At 36.8% G+C, this 23,140-nt stretch overlaps 1 protein-coding gene across 1 annotated transcript in view; it reads right to left on the bottom strand.

The window, feature by feature from the left end:
- The window catches only part of LOC113461322 (putative germin-like protein 2-1), a 30,658-nt gene extending 8,096 nt beyond the window's left edge, over nt 1-22,562 (bottom strand). The window contains exons 1-2 of the mRNA XM_039128613.3: nt 22,451-22,562; nt 21,861-22,360 (exon numbers count right to left, since the gene is read on the bottom strand). Coding sequence (XP_038984541.2) covers nt 21,861-22,360; nt 22,451-22,562 — 612 coding nt within the window. The remainder of the gene's footprint in view (nt 1-21,860; nt 22,361-22,450) is intronic.
- Between the last annotated feature and the right edge of the window lie 578 nt (nt 22,563-23,140).

Genomic DNA, 23,140 nt, shown 5'->3' with positions numbered 1-23,140 from the left:
ATAGAGGGAGTTAATTCGAAAAGAATTGATTTCGATCCTTGACATGCTTGTTCTTAATATTTTAATGTATGACTTAACACACACTATATTTTGCATATAGCATGATATTTTAAATTATGGGTTCTCAATATTTTTTGTAGTTCCCCATACTTGGACAACTTGATTGAATGAAATACTACATAACATCTTTGTTTAGTTTTATTGAAAAGAAATTTCAGATTTGTCATTCACAATCATTGTTAAAATCTGAAAGCTAAATAAAATTGTAGAAAGGAGAAGAGAAGAATATCTCTATTTAGGAAAAATAAATTGATTTTGATCTATCTTTCTACTTGCCTAACTTTGATACATAATGTCCTAATACTTGTTAAAATATCCTTTATTGTATTTCGAAACTCAAAATTAAACACAAAGATTCTGAAAGTGCTTTAATGTTATTGAAATATGTATTTTTCAATCGTAACAATTTAAGATGAGCTACATTGTGAAAGATACATATCTCATATTATGACTTAGAAAGCTTTTATTGAAAATCCTATATAATTCAGAATCTGATTTTGTATAAAAGCTTAAACTAAATGTGATTTTTAAAATAAAGTCTTACTTTAAGAAAAACAGAATTAATTTTGATGCTTTTGGTGATTGCTCCGATACACATCCGAAACATATCATTTCTTATCTTCAAAGTATACTAATATTGGTTCAAATGATGTATCTTTCGATGATCTTGATTGCAAACAAAAATTTCTAAATATATGATTTTATTTTGATATTAAAAAGATTTATTGTGATTCATGTATACATCGCTGAAAAACTATCATTAAGAAATTGAGTTCTATAAATATATATACCTCAATGATCATCTATATGTTTTTCTCTCCTACATTCTTAAAGATTTCCATCAGAAATATATATAGAGTGAATGATCTAAAAGCTAGAAATATTTCACCTCACTCAAGTGACTCTAAAAGAAAGAAAATGTAAATGCTGTTGAAAGAAACTGAGCGTCAAATGAATCATTTTCTGATTAATATTTCAGTACATTGTCTCAAAGATTAAGAGGAAGCATAACTTGTTCTTGATAGATTAAAAAGGGTGATTGCTATAAATTTTGAATAATTCTTGATCACTCTCCATTCTCGATATCATAGAATTTCAGTTCTATTCACGTTTGTCACTAAAATCTGAAATTCAACAAAAGAAAAGAATGATTAAAGAAGTATGCATCTTTTGAGGGGGAGCTTTAGATATTCAGTATCTTATCCTAAAGTTACTTCAATTTGATGTATACCTTAAATTTTATGGATTGATTTTGATGAACCTCCTTATATTACAAGACACGCTTTAATTACCTTGAGATGAGTTCTATAAAGGTTGTCTTATCTCAAACCTTGAATCTTGTGAAAATAAGCTGAAACTTATAGAAAATATAGTTTTGAGATTGACAATTTTATTGAACATTATCTTCAAATTCTAAACTCTTAAATGGAATGATCAATAGAGGGGGAGAAAGAAAATTTCAGAAGGAGAGGTCTCACGGAACTTAATCGCGTATATCTATAACTAAAGGAGAGAGGAAGAATACAAAATGAAAAATGATCCTAATACTCTCCAATATGTATCATCTGAAATTTAATCTGAAAATCTTTATGATACACCTTGAGGCGTGTTATTTGGTTAGTATATCTTATGCATCACTCATGAACCAAATTACAAATCTTGAGAGCCTCTAATTTAATGAAACAGGGGGAGAACAATGTATTAAATTTTCTTGAGTATCTCTTAGAAAATCTATTTTGAACTTCACTAATGAGTCCTAATTGGCTTGCTCTTTAGAACTTCAATTTTGTGCCAATTCATTATTTTATGTATCAAATTGTGCTTATTCTCTAAAGAAATAAAAGAAAGTCTTTAAAAGAGTTTTAAGATGTATAAAAAATTGCATGAATTCATATTTTGGTATTTGTGCCCCAATGCTCTTATTATCATAAAAGAACCTTGAAGTCATTAAGAATTAATGATCCAACAGGATGATATGTCTTTCAAATATATAAGTTTTGATCTTTTACTCTGAAAATCAATTGAATTGCTCTCCTATTGATAAAATACTTAATAGATTAGGCAAAAGGTCTTAAATGAACAAGCTTTCATACTTAGTGAAGAGAGGTTAGATTTCCACTCATATTTTTCCTTGAATATCATTTGTGGTACTTCTTGAATTAACCTAAGCAAGATTCCACCTACACTTGATTAGAAAACTATCTGTGGTATCAAATTAAAAAACCTCTTGAATTCACACTCGATGTGTTCTGCTCTGATCTTTGTACTTAATGTTTCACTATCTTTTTGATGTTGTCAAAAAGGGGGAGAAATATCTAAGTATATGCTATATACTCAGAATGCTTTATTACTTTGAATTAAATACAAATCAGCTTAAAATTTAAATATGTTGAGTGTGTTAAGCTGATTAAATCTAAAGCATTATCATGAAGTATGTTTTTAAATATATATGTTTTCCACTTCATGCAACTTAGCTATGTATTACTTCTAGAAATCAATATCTTTTATATTGCATATACTCCAAGTTTTGTCATCATCAAAAAGGGGGAGATTGATGACCCAAAGATTGATTCATAGATTGATTTTGATGATCACAAAACCTTGAAGTATAGATACTAATGTTTATGTTGCAAGGAGAAAGATATTTATTTTGCAAGGAACATAGCAAGTTGGAAGAACACAAGAAGGCCTCCAAAGCTCTCAAGTTGGAAGAAAGCTACAATTTATTGGCCCAAGTTTAAAGTTCAAAGGATTCAAATTGGAGGAGTAAAATCAAAAGAAAAATTCAAAAGAACAGTCTTCGAGTCGACTCCAGTGGAATTCGAGTCGACTCCGGAGAAGTATGAGTCGACTCCGGAGAAGTATGAGTCGACTCCTAGGAGTCACAGGCAGAAAAGTCAGAGAGCAGTTTTCGGGTCTGAGATTCGAGTCGACTCCAGTGGAACGCGAGTCGACTCCGATGGTTGGTAGGTCGACTCCAAAGAAAGCAAGAGTCGACTCTCAGCGGAACACAAGGAAAAAGTCAGAGAGCATTTTTGGGACTCTGAGATTCGAGTCGACTCCCGCATTGCACGGGTCGACTCCGAGACTCCGCGACCATCAACAGACAGAAAACCAAGTTACTGCCTCTGAGATTCGAGTTGACTCCCAGACAGCTCGAGTCGACTCCAAGGCAGCGCTACACCAAGATGGCAGAAGGCTGTGTTTCGCAAACTGAGAGCCGAGTCGACTCCAAGGAAGTTCGAGTCGACTCCAAGACTGGACGAGCCAAAAGACAGAGGATCGGGAGTTCGGGCTCTGAGATTCGAGTCGACTCCCAGGACAGTCGAGTCGACTCGAGAGGACAAAATTCAAAATTAGATCCACGGACTTCAGTGGATGAGCCGACTCCGAAATTGCCAAGTCAGCTCCAGAAGTTGGCGAGTCGACTCCAGGTTAAGACGAGTCGACTCCCAGTCGAGGCAAGCACATTAATTCAAATTTGGAACAGTGGCCGAGTTGTCTCCGGTAAAACATGAGCCGACTCCTGCAACAGGCGAGCCGACTCCTGATCGCGCGAGTCGACTCCGATCCCAACGGTAACATTGTCAGGAAATGCAGACTGTGTCCAACGGCTCTTTTTCTTGTCTCTAACGGCTATATTCTTGTTTCCACGCCATCTAAAGCTATAAAAACAAGAAGAGAGCTAGGAGAGAAATTATGGAAGTGGGAGAGATCATCTAGAAAAGAGATCTCAAAGAGATTACAAAGGAAATCTCCCATAAGCACAAAAGGGCCATCCAAAACGAAATAGAGAGAAGAAGAGCATCCAAGTGAATCCGAAAGCTTCCTCTCCATCCATGTGCTGCCTCAGGGATCCTCTACTTCATGCCAAATCAGAGGAGGATCAAGTTAAGAAGAAGCCGAGCTCCTCCATCTTCAAAACTCGTTTGAGGGCTTCTCTTTATTCTATTTGTTTATATTGTCATATTTGCTTGTTTAAGAAGCTTTGTTTTGTTTTATACTTTGTTTTAATATCTTGTAACTTGATTCAATCAAGGGATTGAATCAAGGGGTTAAGGTTTGTTGGTGAGCCAAAGGGAAAACCAACGGTGAAAGGTTTGTTGGTGAGCCAAAAGGAAAACCAACGGTGATAGGTTTGTTGGTGAGCCGAGGGTAAAACCAACGTGTAAGGGTTTGATTGTGATCCCAGAAAAACAATCGGGGAGGTTCTAGTCGGTGAGCCTGGAAAAACCGACCGAGTTCGTTGTGCGCTCGTAAAACAACAAGTTGGGTTGTGAGCTTGTAAAACAACCGGCTGTAATCGGTAGGATTATAGTGAAATTTCCAAGAGGTCTTGGGGAGTGGATGTAGGTGCTGGGGTGCACCGAACCACTATATGTCCTTTGTGTTTGTAATGCCTCTAGTTATTGTCTAACTAACACACTTACTTACTTAGATAAATTGCTTGCTTAATTCTTATCCGCACATCCTTTAGTTGCAAGCATATTTAATCAAGTCGAAGTCTATACATCAAACCCTTGCTAAGTTTAACTTTCACTGTGCATCTATACAACTTAGCATAGTTAATCAAAAAGTTTTAGAAGTAGCATAAAAGTTTTAAAAGACCCAATTCACCCCCCCTCTTGGGTTGTATCTACTGGGCAACAAGTGGTATCAGAGCAGGTGCTCAAATATTATTTGTAGTCTTAACCGACTAGAGCCAAAGATCATGACAACTCAAATAGATAGTTTTCTAGGAGAAGGACAATCAATTGATACACCTCCACTATTTAATGGTATAAACTACCCACATTGGAAAATACGCATGCGCATTTTTATTCAATCACAAAACTACTATCTATGGAAAATCATAATAAATGACCTTCACACACTCTCTCATATTAATGAGAAGGACTTAGCACAATTAAATGCTAATGCTATGAACATATTATATTGTGCTATTCAAGAAACAAAGTTTAATGAAATTTCTGCATGCTTATCTGCTAAGGAGATCTGGGATACTTTAGAAAATATTTATGATAAATCTCAGATTAGCTCTCATGTGCTTCAATTACATTCTAACAATGAGACTGCAGAAAAAGGTGTTGAATCTCCCACCTCAGTCGAGTCGACTCCAAGTATTTCAGAGTCGACCCTCAAGATAACCGAGTCGACTCCAATAAGGTCCGAGTCGACTCCGAGGCAAATCAGCTTCCTAAAGACAAAGAAAAAGAGGAAGCAAGAAGAAAGGAAGAAAGAGATAAAAAGGAAGAAAGCCTTGACCAAGAAAGAGTCAAGCCAAAAAATAAAGGTTAGAAGCAACAATGATGATATTAGCTCCAAGAAACTACAAGAGGTAACTGACTTGTGCTTTATGGCACAAGAAGACAAGGTAAAATCTGAATCTACTCTTACCTCAAATGATTTTCAAGAAGAATTCTCTTATGATGAATTATTAAATGCTTTTCATGAGTTTTATAGTGATTGTAGAAAATTATCTGTAAAGAATAAAAATCTTAAGAAACTAAATTCTGAAAATGAAAGCTTAAGGTCATTTTCAGAAGAATTGATTCAGAAAAATCATAGCTTAATTAAAGAAAATCAAAACTTAAGTAAAGAAATTAACCAATTAAGATGTTTTATTAACAAATTCACTGTAAGTTCAGAAAGATTAAAAATGATGTTTGAAAGCCAACATGCTGATTTTGATAAATCAAAATTTAGCTTGACTCCTTCGCTTAGCCATAAATCTCTAGAAAAAAAGGTTATCAATTTACCAAGCAAACCATTAAATAAGATAACTTATTTCAAAAATGAAAAGGATGGGAATAACAACTTTACCTATCGTTCTAGTATAATTAAATCAAATGGTAAAGTTATTACTATTAAACAGATATGGGTTCCAAAAGGAACCATATGTCCTAACTCTCAAGGACTCAAGCAAGCTTGGGTACCCAAAATGAGAAAATGAGGATGTACACATAGGTGTACCAAGGTACCTATGGAACATAAAGAATGAAACTTAAAATATACTTAAGAAAAGTGACTAAAATGGAAGAAATAATGAAATTAGTAATTCTTGCATCCTCTCATACTGAAATTGTTTTATTAGTTGATTAAAACACATCTTGCAAGTATTAATCATTCTTTTCTTGTGATATAAGTGATATTTCTGATATGAAAAGAAAATATATCCAAATCACTCCATCTTTCTTTACTTATAGATGGATAATTTGGTAAATCAATTCTCCTAAGAATAACTCTATGAATTCTCCATATGCTTGACTGAGAGTTTTTATCCATGGCATTATTGTTCATTGATCATAGATATGAAAATGTGTACTTGGTATATCTTTGAATATATGCATTATAAATACTATGATCAAAAAATTCTTTTTGGCATATAAAATTAACTTATGCTAGTATGGACCTAATCTCAAAAGATCTTGTCATTGGTTTACTTAGAATATCTTCTGCAAGGTCAAAGTTTACTATGCATGTTAACTAAGAAAACAAACAAGAATCAAGTTCTAAATCTAAAGATGTTGTTTCCATCACTAAGTTTTTACAAGCTTACATTGGATTTGTTTTTGGCAAGTAAAATTAAAGTATTTTCTGCATTTGCTAAATCTTGTGAAATGGATCAAATGAAAAAGGTTTGCAAACTATGAAAGTAAAAGAAGTATCATGGCATAGTGTTGAAAACCAATTTTGTATTAAGTTGTGCACAGAAAATAATATTGAATACAATTATTTCTGCACCAAAGAACACCATAAGTAAAATAGGGTTAATAGAATCCTTGAAGAAATGAAAAAGGCAATGTTGTACGATAGTCATTTAAAAGCTATTATCATTGCTTGTCATATATATGGTTTCTATTAGGTCTATTTTTGATGAAAACTCCATTTGATCTTCTAAAAAATAGAAAATGAACTACTGCATATCTTTCATATTTTTCAGTCGTACACGTTATACTTGATATATTCTTATGAAAATAATGCCAAATCTGATAAAGATATTTCTATCCTTGGATATCATTCATCAAGCAATGCATATAGAATATTCAATGAAAAGATTCTAGTTAAAGAAATATCAATTCAGTTTATTCTTTATGAGACTAATGATTCATTATCAAGATACTAAAATCAAATTATATATGGATATGTTTAATCTTTTACATATGACAATCTGAAAACTTGTTAATAATTAGAACCAAATTGAGTTTTCAGAAATGCACTTAATGAAGAAAAATTGGTGACTACTAAAAGATTCAATCAAGAAAAGATGAATTAGATCTTGATGAAATTCTTGCATGATTAGAAGTAAAGATCATCATTATCATGTGCTTGCTTCATGAGCTTTATATTCTGTCAAATGAATGTGTAGAAGTCACTCCTATGTGGTTACTTCATTAAAAAGGAGATCTATGAAAAATAACCACCATATTTAAAAATACACATTACATATATGATAAAGCAATATGTGATTTAGAACAAGCATCAAAAGCATGATATATAAAAGCTTAAGCAACCTTTTTGATAGAAAGTAATAGTGATAAATCTATGCATCAAAAAGATGAATTTGTGATATCTTATTTGCTCAAAGTATGCATTGATGACATCATTTTTGGTTCTACTAATGAAGAGTTATATTGCAAAGTGAGTTTGAAATATGATGAATGAATTAACATCTTCTCTCAAACTCCAAATTAAGACAAACAGGAAAGTGAATCTTCATTGACCAACGTTAGTCCACAAGAAAACTCTCATAGAAGATTGGCATGAAGAAGGTATATCTATGACCCCATCATGTAGAATTTGAAAAGGATGAGCAAAGTAGATCTATTGTGTTAAAGCTGTATTGAAGCATGATAGAATAATTATTTTACAGCTAGTAGACCAGATTGTATGCTCATTATGTGACCTTGTGCAAGACTTCAATCTAACTTTAATTAATCATATTTTATTGATAACAAATAAATCATAATCTGAATTTTGATAGAAACAAATGTTTAAGATAAATTGATTAAAACATAGTTAACATATCTTATTGATAATTATCTTAAGCAAATAGAATCTAAACTAAATTGACTTAAACTATCTTGGTTAATGAATCTATCTCTTTAGTTCAAATGATATGTGCTTGCTTATATTTAGGCAATCTCTTGAGTAAAGTGACTCAACATGCAACTATTGTCATATCTTATATTGAGTCATCTAGTTAAAAAAAATATATATGTTGGATGAATGCTTTGTATCTTAAAGAAACTAATAACCTTCCTTCAAGAAAGAAAAATGAGAAATTTCAACTTGAAGGATATCTTCATGTAAGATACACTAAACATTCACATGCAAACAAGAGAGAGGATCTTCTTCAGCCAAAAGTTCACACATAAGAAATCTAGTTTGGCTTGAAGAACATACAATGAATAGGTAACTTTAGATACCTTTCTCACAAATTAATTGAGCTAAGTCAATAACTTAAATCCTATTATGGCATGATTAAATTCTTTAATTATTAATTTTTGATATCATGTCTATATGTGTATTGACTGACTTATACTTTTAGAAATTATTTCATGGTTTGCCCAAACTAAAATATATCTTTGCCTGTGTCATAACCATGAAATACACAAGTATATGCTTAAAATTTTGATATAAAATAACTTGTGAGAAGTTATGAATCCTTGAGCACAATGAAAATGTTGTTTGCATATTCTTTATTCTGCTCTTTCATGTAAATTACTTGAGAATAACAAAAAGAGAGAGAGATAAAGAAAAGAAAATGGATGTTATTCAAGAGAAGTAAAATCTAAGTAAAGGCAAATACTTCAATCTTAAGGAAAAGCAAAACGAACATAATATATTCGGCACATTTGTGAGACTTGTGTGAGCATTCTTTTGGAAGGGATAAAATCCATAATTAATTACACTTAAACAGGGAGAGTTTGAAGTGAACATTTTAACCTTTCTATATTGCTCATCATAGGGATGGTGCCAATGGGGAGGCTAGTGGTAGTACCCGGCACTATTTGATCCAACTATTCGGTGTAGGGCATATTAGGGACGGCACAAGAGGGAGGCTAGTGGTAGTACCTCGTGCCCCTTCCCAACTCCACCGGATAGGGAGCAAATAGAGTATAAAGCATAAGAAAGTAAAAATGAATGATAAAGTAAATGAAAGTATATAAGAAGAATCAAGTCAAGTTTTAATCACTTGGAAACACACCTTAAGGATGAAATTAGTGGAAGATTATATTTAAATAGGGGGAGTTAATTCAAAAAGAATTGATTTCGATCCTTGACATGCTTGTTCTTAATATTTTAGTGTATGACTTAACACACACTATATTTTGCATATAGCATGATATTTTAAATTATGGGTTCTCAATATTTTTTGTAGTTCCCCATACTTGGACAACTTGATTGAATGAAATACTACATAACATCTTTGTTTAGTTTTATTGAAAAGAAATTTCAATCATTGTTAAAATCTGAAAGCTAAATAAAATTGTAGAAAGGAGAAGAGAAGAATATCTCTATTTAGGAAAAATAAATTGATTTTGATCTATCTTTCTACTTGCCTAACTTTGATACATAATGTCCTAATACTTGTTAAAATATCCTTTATTGTGTATCGAAACTCAAAATTAAACACAAAGATTCTGAAAGTACTTTAATGTTATTGAAATATGTATTTTTCAATCGTAACAATTTAAGATGAGCTACATTGTGAAAGATACATATCTCATATTATGACTTAGAAAGCTTTTATTGAAAATCCTATGTAATTCAGAATCTGATTTTGTATAAAAGCTTAAACTAAATGTGATTTTTAAAATAAAGTCTTACTTTAAGAAAAACAGAATTAATTTTGATGCCTTTGGTGATTGCTCCGATACGCATCCGAAACATATCATTTCTTATCTTCAAAGTATACTAATATTGGTTCAAATGATGTGTCTTTCGATGATCTTGATTGCAAACAAAAATTTCTAAATATATGATTTTATTTTGATATTAAAAAGATTTATTGTGATTCATGTATACATCGCTGAAAAACTATCATTAAGAAATTGAGTTCTATAAATATATATACCTCAATGATCATCTATATGTTTTTCTCTCCTACATTCTTAAAGATTTCCATCAGAATATATATAGAGTGAATGATCTAAAAGCTAGAAATATTTCACCTCACTCAAATGACTCTAAAAGAAAGAAAATGTAAATGCTGTTGAAAGAAACTAAGCGTCAAATGAATCATTTTCTGATTAATATTTCAGTACATTGTCTCAAAGATTAAGAGGAAGCATAACTTGTTCTTGATAGATTAAAAAGGGTGATTGCTATAAATTTTGAATAATTCTTGATCACTCTCCATTCTCGATATCATAGAATTTCAGTTCTATTCACGTTTGTCACTAAAATCTGAAATTCAACGAAAGAAAAGAATGATTAAAGAAGTATGCATCTTTTGAGGGGGAGCTTTAGATATTCAGTATCTTATCCTAAAGTTACTTCAATTTGATGTATACCTTAAATTTTATGGATTGATTTTGATGAACCTCCTTATATTACAAGACACGCTTTAATTACCTTGAGATGAGTTCTATAAAGGTTGTCTTATCTCAAACCTTGAGTCTTGTGAAAATAAGCTGAAACTTATAGAAAATATAGTTTTGAGATTGACAATTTTATTGAACATTATCTTCAAATTCTAAACTCTTAAATGGAATGATCAATAGAGGGGGAGAAAGAAAATTTCAGAAGGAGAGGTCTCACGGAACTTAATCGCGTATATCTATAACTAAAGGAGAGAGGAAGAATACAAAATGAAAAATGATCCTAATACTCTCCAATATGTATCATCTGAAATTTAATCTGAAAATCTTTATGATACACCTTGAGGCGTGTTATTTGGTTAGTATATCTTATGCATCACTCATGAACCAAATTACAAATCTTGAGAGCCTCTAATTTAATGAAACAGGGGGAGAACAATGTATTAAATTTTCTTGAGTATCTCTTAGAAAATCTATTTTGAACTTCACTAATGAGTCCTAATTGGCTTGCTCTTTAGAACTTCAATTTTGTGCCAATTCATTATTTTATGTATCAAATTGTGCTTATTCTCTAAAGAAATAAAAGAAAGTCTTTAAAAGAGTTTGAAGATGTATCAAAAATTGCATGAATTCATATTTTGGTATTTGTGCCCCAATGCTCTTATTATCATAAAAGAACCTTGAAGTCATTAAGAATTAATGATCCAACAGGATGATATGTCTTTCAAATATATAAGTTTTGATCTTTTACTCTGAAAATCAATTGAATTGCTCTCCTATTGATAAAATACTTAATAGATTAGGCAAAAGGTCTTAAATGAACAAGCTTTCATACTTAGTGAAGAGAGGTTAGATTTCCACTCATATTTTTCCTTGAATATCATTTGTGGTACTTCTTGAATTAACCTAAGCAAGATTCCACCTACACTTGATTAGAAAACTATCTGTGGTATCAAATTAAAAAACCTCTTGAATTCACACTCGATGTGTTCTGCTCTGATCTTTGTACTTAATGTTTCACTATCTTTTTGATGTTGTCAAAAAGGGGGAGAAATATCTAAGTATATGCTATATACTCAGAATGCTTTATTACTTTGAATTAAATACAAATCAGCTTAAAATTTAAATATGTTGAGTGTGTTAAGCTGATTAAATCTAAAGCATTATCATGAAGTATGTTTTTAAATATATATGTTTTCCACTTCATGCAACTTAGCTATGTATTACTTCTAGAAATCAATATCTTTTATATTGCATATACTCCAAGTTTTGTCATCATCAAAAAGGGAGAGATTGATGACCCAAAGATTGATTCATAGATTGATTTTGATGATCACAAAACCTTGAAGTATAGATACTAATGTTTATGTTGCAAGGAGAAAGATATTTATTTTGCAAGGAACATAGCAAGTTGGAAGAACACAAGAAGGCCTCCAAAGCTCTCAAGTTGGAAGAAAGCTACAATTTATTGGCCCAAGTTTAAAGTTCAAAGGATTCAAATTGGAGGAGTAAAATCAAAAGAAAAATTCAAAAGAACAGTCTTCGAGTCGACTCCAGTGGAATTCGAGTCGACTCCGGAGAAGTATGAGTCGACTCCGGAGAAGTATGAGTCGACTCCTAGGAGTCACAGGCAGAAAAGTCAGAGAGCAGTTTTCGGGTCTGAGATTCGAGTCGACTCCAGTGGAACGCGAGTCGACTCCGATGGTTGGTAGGTCGACTCCAAAGAAAGCAAGAGTCGACTCTCAGCGGAACACAAGGAAAAAGTCAGAGAGCATTTTTGGGACTCTGAGATTCGAGTCGACTCCCGCATTGCACGAGTCGACTCCGAGACTCCGCGACCATCAACAGACAGAAAACCAAGTTACTGCCTCTGAGATTCGAGTCGACTCCCAGACAGCTCGAGTCGACTCCAAGGCAGCGCTACACCAAGATGGCAGAAGGCTGTGTTTCGCAAACTGAGAGCCGAGTCGACTCCAAGGAAGTTCGAGTCGACTCCAAGACTGGACGAGCCAAAAGACAGAGGATCGGGAGTTTGGGCTCTGAGATTCGAGTCGACTCCCAGGACAGTCGAGTCGACTCGAGAGGACAAAATTCAAAATTAGATCCACGGACTTCAGTGGATGAGCCGACTCCGAAATTGCCAAGTCAGCTCCAGAAGTTGGCGAGTCGACTCCAGGTTAAGACGAGTCGACTCCCAGTCGAGGCAAGCACATTAATTCAAATTTGGAACAGTGGCCGAGTCGTCTCCGGTAAAACACGAGCCGACTCCTGCAACAGGCGAGCCGACTCCTGATCGCGCGAGTCGACTCCGATCCCAACGGTAACATTGTCAGGAAATGCAGACTGTGTCCAACGGCTCTTTTTCTTGTCTCTAACGGCTATATTCTTGTTTCCACGCCATCTAAAGCTATAAAAACAAGAAGAGAGCTAGGAGAGAAATTATGGAAGTGGGAGAGATCATCTAGAAAAGAGATCTCAAAGAGATTACAAAGGAAATCTCCCATAAGCACAAAAGGGCCATCCAAAACGAAATAGAGAGAAGAAGAGCATCCAAGTGAATCCGAAAGCTTCCTCTCCATCCATGTGCTGCCTCAGGGATCCTCTACTTCATGCCAAATCAGAGGAGGATCAAGTAAAGAAGAAGCCGAGCTCCTCCATCTTCAAAACTCGTTTGAGGGCTTCTCTTTACTCTATTTGTTTATATTGTCATATTTGCTTGTTTAAGAAGCTTTGTTTTGTTTTATACTTTGTTTTAATATCTTGTAACTTGATTCAATCAAGGGATTGAATCAAGGGGTTAAGGTTTGTTGGTGAGCCAAAGGGAAAACCAACGGTGAAAGGTTTGTTGGTGAGCCAAAAGGAAAACCAACGGTGATAGGTTTGTTGGTGAGCCGAGGGTAAAACCAACGTGTAAGGGTTTGATTGTGATCCCGGGAAAACAATCGGGGAGGTTCTAGTCGGTGAGCCTGGAAAAACCGACCGAGTTCGTTGTGCGCTCGTAAAACAACAAGTTGGGTTGTGAGCTTGTAAAACAATCGGCTGTAATCGGTAGGATTATAGTGAAATTCCCAAGAGGTCTTGGGGAGTGGATGTAGGTGCTGGGGTGCACCGAACCACTATATGTCCTTTGTGTTTGTAATGCCTCTAGTTATTGTCTAACTAACACACTTACTTACTTAGATAAATTGCTTGCTTAATTCTTATCCGCACATCCTTTAGTTGCAAGCATATTTAATCAAGTCGAAGTCTATACATCAAACCCTTGCTAAGTTTAACTTTCACTGTGCATCTATACAACTTAGCATAGTTAATCAAAAAGTTTTAGAAGTAGCATAAAAAAATCAATGCTTTTGGCAATAGAACGAAGGTAAGGAGGGGGGAAGCTCACCGGCGGTTGACGGAGGTGGTGGGTCTTGGCCAAGGGAGGCTCGATCCGGTGTTAAGCGGCGGCGGCGACGGCACCTTCCAAAGGGGAGGTAGATCCAGAAACAGGGGAAGGCCGTGAGGGGATTTGGACAGTATTCGGCCGGAGAGCTCGCCGGTCACTCGGGAGGCAAGAACAGAGGGAGGAGAGGAAGAGGAGAGGGAGGAGAGGGGCTCGGTGGTGAACTAGGAAGGAGAAGAGGGGTTTTTATCATCCCCTTGTACCGGCTCTCCGCCGCGAAAATCGCAGCAGTCGAGCGTGATCCGTGGCCGTGATTGGCCGCGATTTGACCGGAGGGGAGGTGCCGCGGGATGCTTGCGACGTCTTGCCCCGATTGATCCTGGAGGAGCCGGAGAGGATCGCCATCGCCATCCTCTGTCCAGTTCCTCCCAGATTAGGACCGGGGCTGAAGTCGGCTGGGGCTGCCGACTTCAGCCTCGTATCTCACATTCTCTCCTCCTTAAAAAAAAATTTCGTCCTCGAAATTTAAAAGATCTAGGCCTTTCAAAGTTAGAATTGCTCAGCCCATTGAATAATATAAATCCAAGATCTCATTCTCCTCGATCAAAATCAGTGTGATAGATAGCTTTAGATCAATTATCAAAAATTTCATAAAACTCGCAAGATTAACACTAGATAAGTGACTAACTAAAATCTCAGATTGAAATTATCATCTTGATGCATGTTCACTCGAGATCAGATCAGGATTGATTCACAACAGGATTGATTAGAATTAGTTGCATTTGGGATAGAACTTGAAATGAAATAGATCTCATATACTTATTATAGTAGTGTGCTGATCCCTCAAAGGATAATGACCAACCTTGGAGTCAAATCATTATATGGCTAAGAATGTAATTCATAAAATGAACATGTACTGATGATCATTAGATAGCAATGGTCTATCTCAAAAATGATTTGCATCAAATCACAAGAGCAAGTCTAAGAAGACAAAGTATTAATACTATGATTCAATATGCCACAAAGCTTTTAACTTAAACTTATAAATCATAAGATGGGAGCAAATAATGCATAGTTTATTCAGATTCTTAACAAATTAGACCGTATTTGGTCAACAATCAACTAACCCGAGTCATAATATGCTCAAATTATTATTATTATTATTATTATCTTGTCATACCCAAAAATAGCAAAGTCTATCCAAGAGATAACATAATCATATTATGACTGACCTGAGAATCAATAGTATTCATCTTTCCTTATTAACAAAATCTTTCATTATTGAACAACATAGTCTTTCATCATAACATATTACCAAAACACAGTCAGTATTTTTATCCAATTTAAAATAACTCAGTCCACCATGCTTTTGTTGTGCAACTCTGATCAATATTTTCCAAAATTTCTTAATGATCTTATATCATCAACATTTTTTTATATATATATAATATCCAAGCAAAATTTTATCCTTGCTTCCCAAGTACACTATGTCATGATTAACCCCTGAGATAGTTGGCGTATTTGTACCATCATATGATCAAGTAATCATATTCTAAATCCAAATTTGAACTAAGCCAATTCTAGTTTCCCTTGACAATTCCATTATACAAGTTGATATTCATTCTAAGCTTCGATAATTAAAGGATTCTAGATTAGCTTACTCAGGAGCCTAGTCAATCATCCCGAATCTTTTCTTTTAGGCTAAACTTATTTGGGCCTCTCATGAAATCCCACTTGCATTTCTCATATGGTGATACAAAATCCACAATCAACTCATGGCCTTGATTTATAAATATTTAATTCACAAGAATCTAATAATCTAGTTCAAAGATTTACAAGAAATTCCATCAAGATATAAGCTCTATGATTTTACATTGAGATCCATCAAAATATCAATCTTAATTGTTTCAAGTCTCAAGGGTTAGAGCCAAATAAAAATTCTTAAGTCTCATCCCCAAGTATATTTTCCTTCTATATACGAGTTCCATGCATGATCCACATACAGATTTCAATGAATATTTTCTAGTCCAACTTTTAAACATCTTTTTATAAGTGAATCTTAATTTGCCACCAAAATAATTAACTTCAACTAGAAGCAATATCCATAGTGCCTGATATCAAGTTAAACTTCCAAAATAATTATATTGCACGATAATATCTCATGATTAATATTCCTTCACTTAATTTAGTCAAAATCTAATTAATCATAACTTGAAATACAAATTGCTCTACCAAGAAAACTCTCAGAGTAGCTCATTCACACTTCGGTTACGACCATAATTAGGTTGCATTCTAATTTTAGCATTTCAAAATTATGATAAAATAACTCAAATTTATCAATAACAAAAGCAAATAAATGCCTTCGTCTAATGGCCTAATGTCTACCCATCTCTCAAACTTTCTGACGAATCCTAAAGATCCTAAAACTTAAGCTCCATCTGACTATTTCAAACACAATCCCTAGGAATCTGAAACCTGAGCTCTGATACCACCAAATCTGTGACGCCCCGAGCCCGAGGCGCGGCAGACGCTGCACGCCCGCACGGCGGGCCGCACAGGCGTGCAAGGCATCGAAACATATCGGAGCAAATATAGATGTTCAAAACTTATTTAAGAGTTAATCACAGATGCTTAAAATTGACATAAATAATTAAAGTCATTCAAAAGCAGTCTTACAAAATTTCAAAATAGCATTTGCTAACATAATTCAAATGTCCAAACTAATCTAACTGAAATGTCAATAACTGAAGAAATTATCGAAAAATCTAACGCACTCCCCAATTCCGTGTGATCAAGCCTCTGGATCTGAAAAATAGAGAAAATAAAATAATGAGCTACACTAGCCTAGTAAGCAACAAAATACCCCAAAGTGGGGTCAGAGCATATCAGATTAAAATAAAAAAAATGTCTGGAATAAATCATAAATAATATCGTTTTACTGTTTTCAAAATTTATTATCATTTTTCCAAAAATCTGATACCAGAATCTCAACATGATAGGCTACGGCCACGTAACCCAGTGGCATGGGTTGCACAAAGTGCCAGAAACCACTATTGTTAGTCACCGGTGGCAACGGTGTTCAGAAACCACTATTTTAATCACCGGTGGTGCGGTGTCGAAACCGGTTTCTCAAGATTATAAGTCGACAGGTCCAACGTATAATCCCCATTGGCGGGGCCAGAACAGAACAGAACTGATCATAGCCATGCTGAGAATGCATATATATAGAAAAATAGATTTCATAAATTATCCAGTCATATTTCACGAATTTCAGAGCATACCACAAAATTTTCAAATAGAATTTAATATGCTTAACCCATTTTATAGAATACAAAACATATATCAAAATTTAATCTATTTATCAAATAATTTGGAAATCACACTTGAAGTATCCAGTTACTTACCTCTTCTCGCTTAATTCCTACGCAAGGTAGGCGAATCAGGTTTACCTGTTAACATTTAATTAATTTCTTTATAAATTTTAGAGCTAAGCAAAACCAAAAGTAATACTACTGGACACGGCCCAACAGGGCCCAAAGTTGGCCCATAATGGACATGGCCCGATAGGGCCCACATCGGACACGACCCAATGGGCCCGCATAGACTCGGCGTAATAGGGCCCTCCCAAAGTTAGCCTCTAATTTGTTCATTTATGCAATAAAATCCATTGCAAGGACCAATATATAATTACATAGTATTGTTCTGTAATAAAACTTGAGTAAAGGGACTAAACAAATATAGTTGAGGGCCTTTATGTAATAAATCTTTCCTATAGGGATCAAATACAAATTATAGATACCCTTTTATGAAATAATATACTGCCAAGGGCTGAACTGAAAAATTCCATTTATTGGCCAAATGGGTTTGGATTTCGGGTTTCGGGTTCTGGATTCGAGTTCGGATTCGGGTTCTGGGTTCGGATCTGAACTGGGCCCAAGTTGGGCCCACAAAGGTACTACCCAACTGGGCCTAACCGGACTGGACTGGGCCCAAGTTGGGCCTGCAATGGATAGGGCCCAACGGGCCCAGTTTGGCCCGTGATGGGCCTCCTCCTTCCCCATACCCCCCACGGACAGGGGAAGTAGGAGAGACGGAAGAGAGAGAGAGGGCCGGCGGGGTGGCCGGAGGCCACCCCTCGGTCGACGGCCAGCCGGCCGCCATGGCGGCCGGCGGCCATTGCATTGGCCGACGGGGAGGAGAAGCAACTGAGATGATCTCGATTGCTGGGGCTGAAACAGAGAAGAAAAAAATCAATGCTTTCGGCAATAGAACGAAGGTAAGGAGGAGGGAAGCTCACCGGCGGTCGACGGAGGTGGTGGGTCTCGGCCAAGGGAGGCTCGATCCGGTGTTAAGCGGCGGCGGCAACGGCACCTTCCGAAGGGGAGGTAGATCCAGAAACAGGAGAAGGTCGCGAGGGGATTCGGACGGTATTCGGCCGGAGAGCTCGCCGGTCACTCGGGAGGCAAGAACAGAGGGAGGAGAGGAAGAGGAGAGGGAGGAGAGGGGCTCGGTGGTGAACTAGGAAGGAGAAGAGGGGTTTTTATCATCTCCTCGTAACGGCATTGTGAGTTTACTAAACTTGTGTTCGGACGCATTCACTGGAATTCTCATATATGAGATCATAGTTAATGGATCACTTGAAAAATTCATTTATATTAAGCAACAAATTATTCTAGATCTTGAATGGGTGAAACAATTGGAGATTGAAATTGGTAATGCACGAGGCTTAGACTATCTCTACCATGGCTGCAATATCCAAAAATATCTTATTTTCGGCCAGCTAAAATAGTGTAGCTCGGCTGACAGAATCATATCAATGGCCAAATCTTGAGGGACTGTAGGCTACTTTTATTGCCCTTGAGGTCCTCTCAAGGAATTTTAGAGGCATCTCTAGCAAATCCATTGTTTATAGTTATGGGATTATAGTGTTTGAAATGGTTGGTGGAAGAAAAAATATTGAAGTTCAAGTAGACAACATCCGTGAGATATCCACTTCTCACATTGGATTTACAAGCATCTCAACTTGGATGAAAATTTGAGAACTTTCACGGCCATGACCCAAGTGGAAGAAGAGATTGCCAAAGGGATAATTCTAGTAGTTTTATGGTGCATTCAGACTAAGCTAATAAATATAGACTCTCGATGGGTAAGGTTCCAGATATGTTAGAAGGAAGGATTATAGACTTGCAAATTCCCCCCATGCCAGTTTTATTTTCCCCTCAAGATGAGGGAAGCATTTCTAGACAAATCATTCTCATGAAATAGTATCAATAGTCACTTGTTATAATGGACTCAACATATTTGACCGTATAATAGGTATGTTACCCATAGTGTTGTAGGCATCTCTTAATTTCCTATGTTAGATAAAAATTTAGAGTTGTGGTTCTAAAGGCTTAAATAAATCATTCAACCTTCAATGGATTTATATTTTACTTTCAATTTAGCAATCATGCAACTTAATGATCAGACGACCCGGGATCCGCCACGTGGCAGGCCATAAGACAGCCTCAACAAATCTCTCTGAATTGCCCCCACTAAATGCTGATCATTATGGAGGGTGCTCCGGAGCTCGAAATATTGATGGCTGACCTCTCGCATTTCGCCAGATGAGACGCTTTGGAGAAGGAAGCATTAATGGCCGGCTTCTCACGTTTCGCCAGATGGAGTGCTTCAGGGGATGGAAAATTAATGATCGAAACCTCCAGGAAGGAACGCCCATGTGGAACACTGAAAAATTTCCACGGCGGATTCTACTCAAGAAAATCTGGCAACTCGAACCTCCCAAGTCCGACGTCGAGCTCTCGGCCAAGAAATATGCCAAGGCATACCCAGTTTGGTACACACCTCTTCTTGCCTACGTGATTGAAGCACTGGACGATTAGAAGTCTGCCTACTTCCATCGTCCGAGCTGCAAGGCGGCTCGACCTCGGAAGTGGGGCGCAAATGATAGGAGAAAAAATGGATCGTCCAGCCCACAACTAAAAGGCCGCCCAGTTTCGGCCCAATAAACGTCAACGCCAACCAATCGAATCCACACTTCGGCACCGAGTCAGCTCGACTTCGAGACTCCGCCGAAGGCTCCATCAACTTCAGACATTCGCCGACTCCCCTGACCAAGTTCGGGGTGCCTCCAGTATTCGCCGACCCGCCCCAATTAAGCTCGGGGCGCCTACCTCAGCAGTATGCCCCGACTTTCGAGCTCGGAGCGCTCCACTAAGCACGCCTCGGAACCTGAAAAGCCAAGCTACTCCCAGTACCCGTCAAGCCGACCTCTCATGATGAGGGCTGCAGTGCCACTACCACCTGGGCCACTCCACCGAGACTATAAATAGCTCGGTCAGGTAACTTGTAAAGGACTTTTGGGCTGGATCAAATCTACTCCACTCTAACTTGATCGTCGAAGGGCCCTCACCGGAAATACTGATGAAACTTTGTGCAGGTCCGCGGCCATCGCACAGAAGGTGGCTCCCGTCTTCTCCTTCCAATCACTGGCGGCTCCCTCGACTCCACCGGCGTGGTCTCCCTCAGGCCAAATTTGAACCACAACAGTCATAACTCCAGGATTAGTTGGATTGACTTGCTTCTAAACTATTACACTGTCGGTCATCTTTGTTTTCGGACTCTTAGTCATCTATGCCTTCAAATGATGATACTTTCAACCTTCAGCTAGTGCAGACCATTTTTCAACCCTTGATCTCTTTACCCTATTCCTTTTATAAGTCAAGATGGTTCTCTTCCTTCAGTTGATGAAAGCTTGTAATACCTACTCTATCTTGGTTTTTCTGAAGTTGTATATCTCCACTCTTTGTTACTCCTCCCTCTTAGGTGTAGCAGTAGGAGCATCATCTATTATATCTCCTTTTTCAATTCCTTAATAAAGTAAAAAGAGAGACTTTCTAGTAAACTAGAATCTTTCACTACAAATTAAAACCGAGTTTTTCCTGTCAAATTTGTTGATGGCTGGCCCATAAAAAAAAATTTGGCAAAATACTTTTCTAATAGCTTTATCTAATTTATTCGTATTATAAAATAGATAAAAGGTTAAATTAGATGATGTTATGTGATAACTGGGACATCAAAATCAAGCTTGATCTTGGAGTTCAAATAACTGGGACACCAGATAGTGTCCTGAATTATGGTACATTAATTGATATAATATTTAATTTGGAGAAAGGCTAGGAAAGAAGCAAACAACCTGCTTCCTTTAGAAGACAATGACACAGGAGCACTCCGAGTAATGGTTAGAAAATAGATACTAGTGTTGATTCCAATTGTCCAGCATCAAGATACAGTCGACTAAACAGACTACCATGTCAAAGTGAACCAGCATCCAGCAGCTCCCTTGTTCAATCTTTGATCATTAAGCTATCACCTCAAGCTGGATTAATCACTTCAAGATGCAACCGAGTTGACAACTTTCTAGGACATATTGCAGAAGCTAAAATGGCCCTATGGGGTATGTTGGAAGCAGCTACCATTAAAGGTTGGAGCCAGAACCTAGAAAACTTGCCAGCGAGCAAACAGAGCAAGAGAGAACAATTGATGCATTGGCAGGCTTGAAAGATGGGTGATCTTTTCAAGATAACAGGTCTGGGCTCTGCACTTTCGATAGGGCCTTATGAAGTTAAATTATATAGAATACGATGCACGTACACCAAACAAATGAACACCTCTAAACCAGCGGGTGTTCTTATTGGTCGACTAAACAGACACCTATTTAACCATATGCCAAACAATCGCTTTGTGGAAGCAATTCACAAGATGAACCATATGTGTTGACACTTGCACTACGCCGTTTGTGGCCTTCTTCACTAGTTGTTATCCACCCAGAACTGAGCCTGGAGATACTTGATCGTATCCTTGCCCACTTGGAAGGCCTTGGCCAAAACCGCATCAGAGATGGGTGGGTTTGATCCAAAGACTGCATTGGCTATAGTGATCACTCCAGGGTTCTGGCTGCTTAGGGCTGCAACGGCCATGGCAGGCATTGGACCGTAGTTGAATTGGAAATGGATTAGACCTTCGGGAAACACAAAGACATCACCCTTCTTGAGCATCTTAGTGAAGAGAAGGTTGCCGTTGTTGGTGTTGGATGTGACAAAGCCGACATAGAGCGTGCCTTCTAACACTGTAAGGATCTCGGTGGCCCGGGGATGGGTGTGTGGCGGGTTGAGACCGTAAGGTGCATAGTCTATTCGAGCCAAGGAGATGCCGAGGGTGTTGAGCCCTGCAATTTGGTTCACATTCACCTGCGTCACCTTAGATCCAATCTGGTTCGACGTGTTGCCAGGCATATCGAGGCCGGAGAAGAAGAAATCATCCGTTGTCATGTGCATTGGTGGCTTGCAAACAAAACCATTCACAAGGACTGCATCCAAAGGAAGAAGCTAAGCAACAAAGGGTAACTCGTAAACCATTATGTTGAAACTAGTAAAAGATAAGAGTGAAGAGTAATTACTAGGGGACTTGAGGTCAGCAACGCAGAAGTCTTGAAGTTGGCTGGGATCGGAGGCCATCACACGAGAGGAAGCCAGGGCAAGGAGAGCAAAGAGGAGGATATGGCAAGGCATCTCTTTCCTATACGAAATTAAATCTTTAGAGGAAATGAGGGTATTTGGCGGCATAAGAAGGCGTGGAGAGGATCGGTATATATAGACCAGGAGATGGAACCAGTCATGCTCTAATAACGCAGTAGAAGAGTCTATGAGGTTAGGTATGAAGGTTTCACACAAACTACTTGCTCTGCAGGCCGTAGACGCAGTCTATTGTGTGTATCCAGTCATGGAGATCAAAAGGTTTGATAGTCTTGGTGTAAGAGCACATGGTCAAAAAAATGTACGATCAACATTGTTTACTTAATAATATATATAAATATATACCCACCTCTGGTAGACCCCAGAACCACAAACCGTTCGCTAGAGGCGGAGCCATGTTGGGTCCTCATATACTTTACGAATTTTTATTTTCCGACACAAAGGCCATAAATTCTGAGTTCTGGAATATCTCCATTAAAAACAAAGACTCATAAATTAAAAAAAAACTGAAGATTTTTAAAAAATTCTGATGAAAAAGATAGCAAGAATAAAGAATCTAAAATTACGCACTCATGCATATGATATATATATATATGTGTGTGTGTGTGTGTGTG

Source organism: Phoenix dactylifera, chromosome 14 (assembly GCF_051530095.1).
Source record: "Phoenix dactylifera cultivar Ajwa chromosome 14, Ajwa_hap1_PhDact_Kaust_v1.1, whole genome shotgun sequence".
NCBI lineage: Eukaryota > Viridiplantae > Streptophyta > Magnoliopsida > Arecales > Arecaceae > Phoenix > Phoenix dactylifera.
Note: the sequence above shows the minus strand (reverse complement) of the source record. Positions and strands in the feature narration are given on the sequence as shown.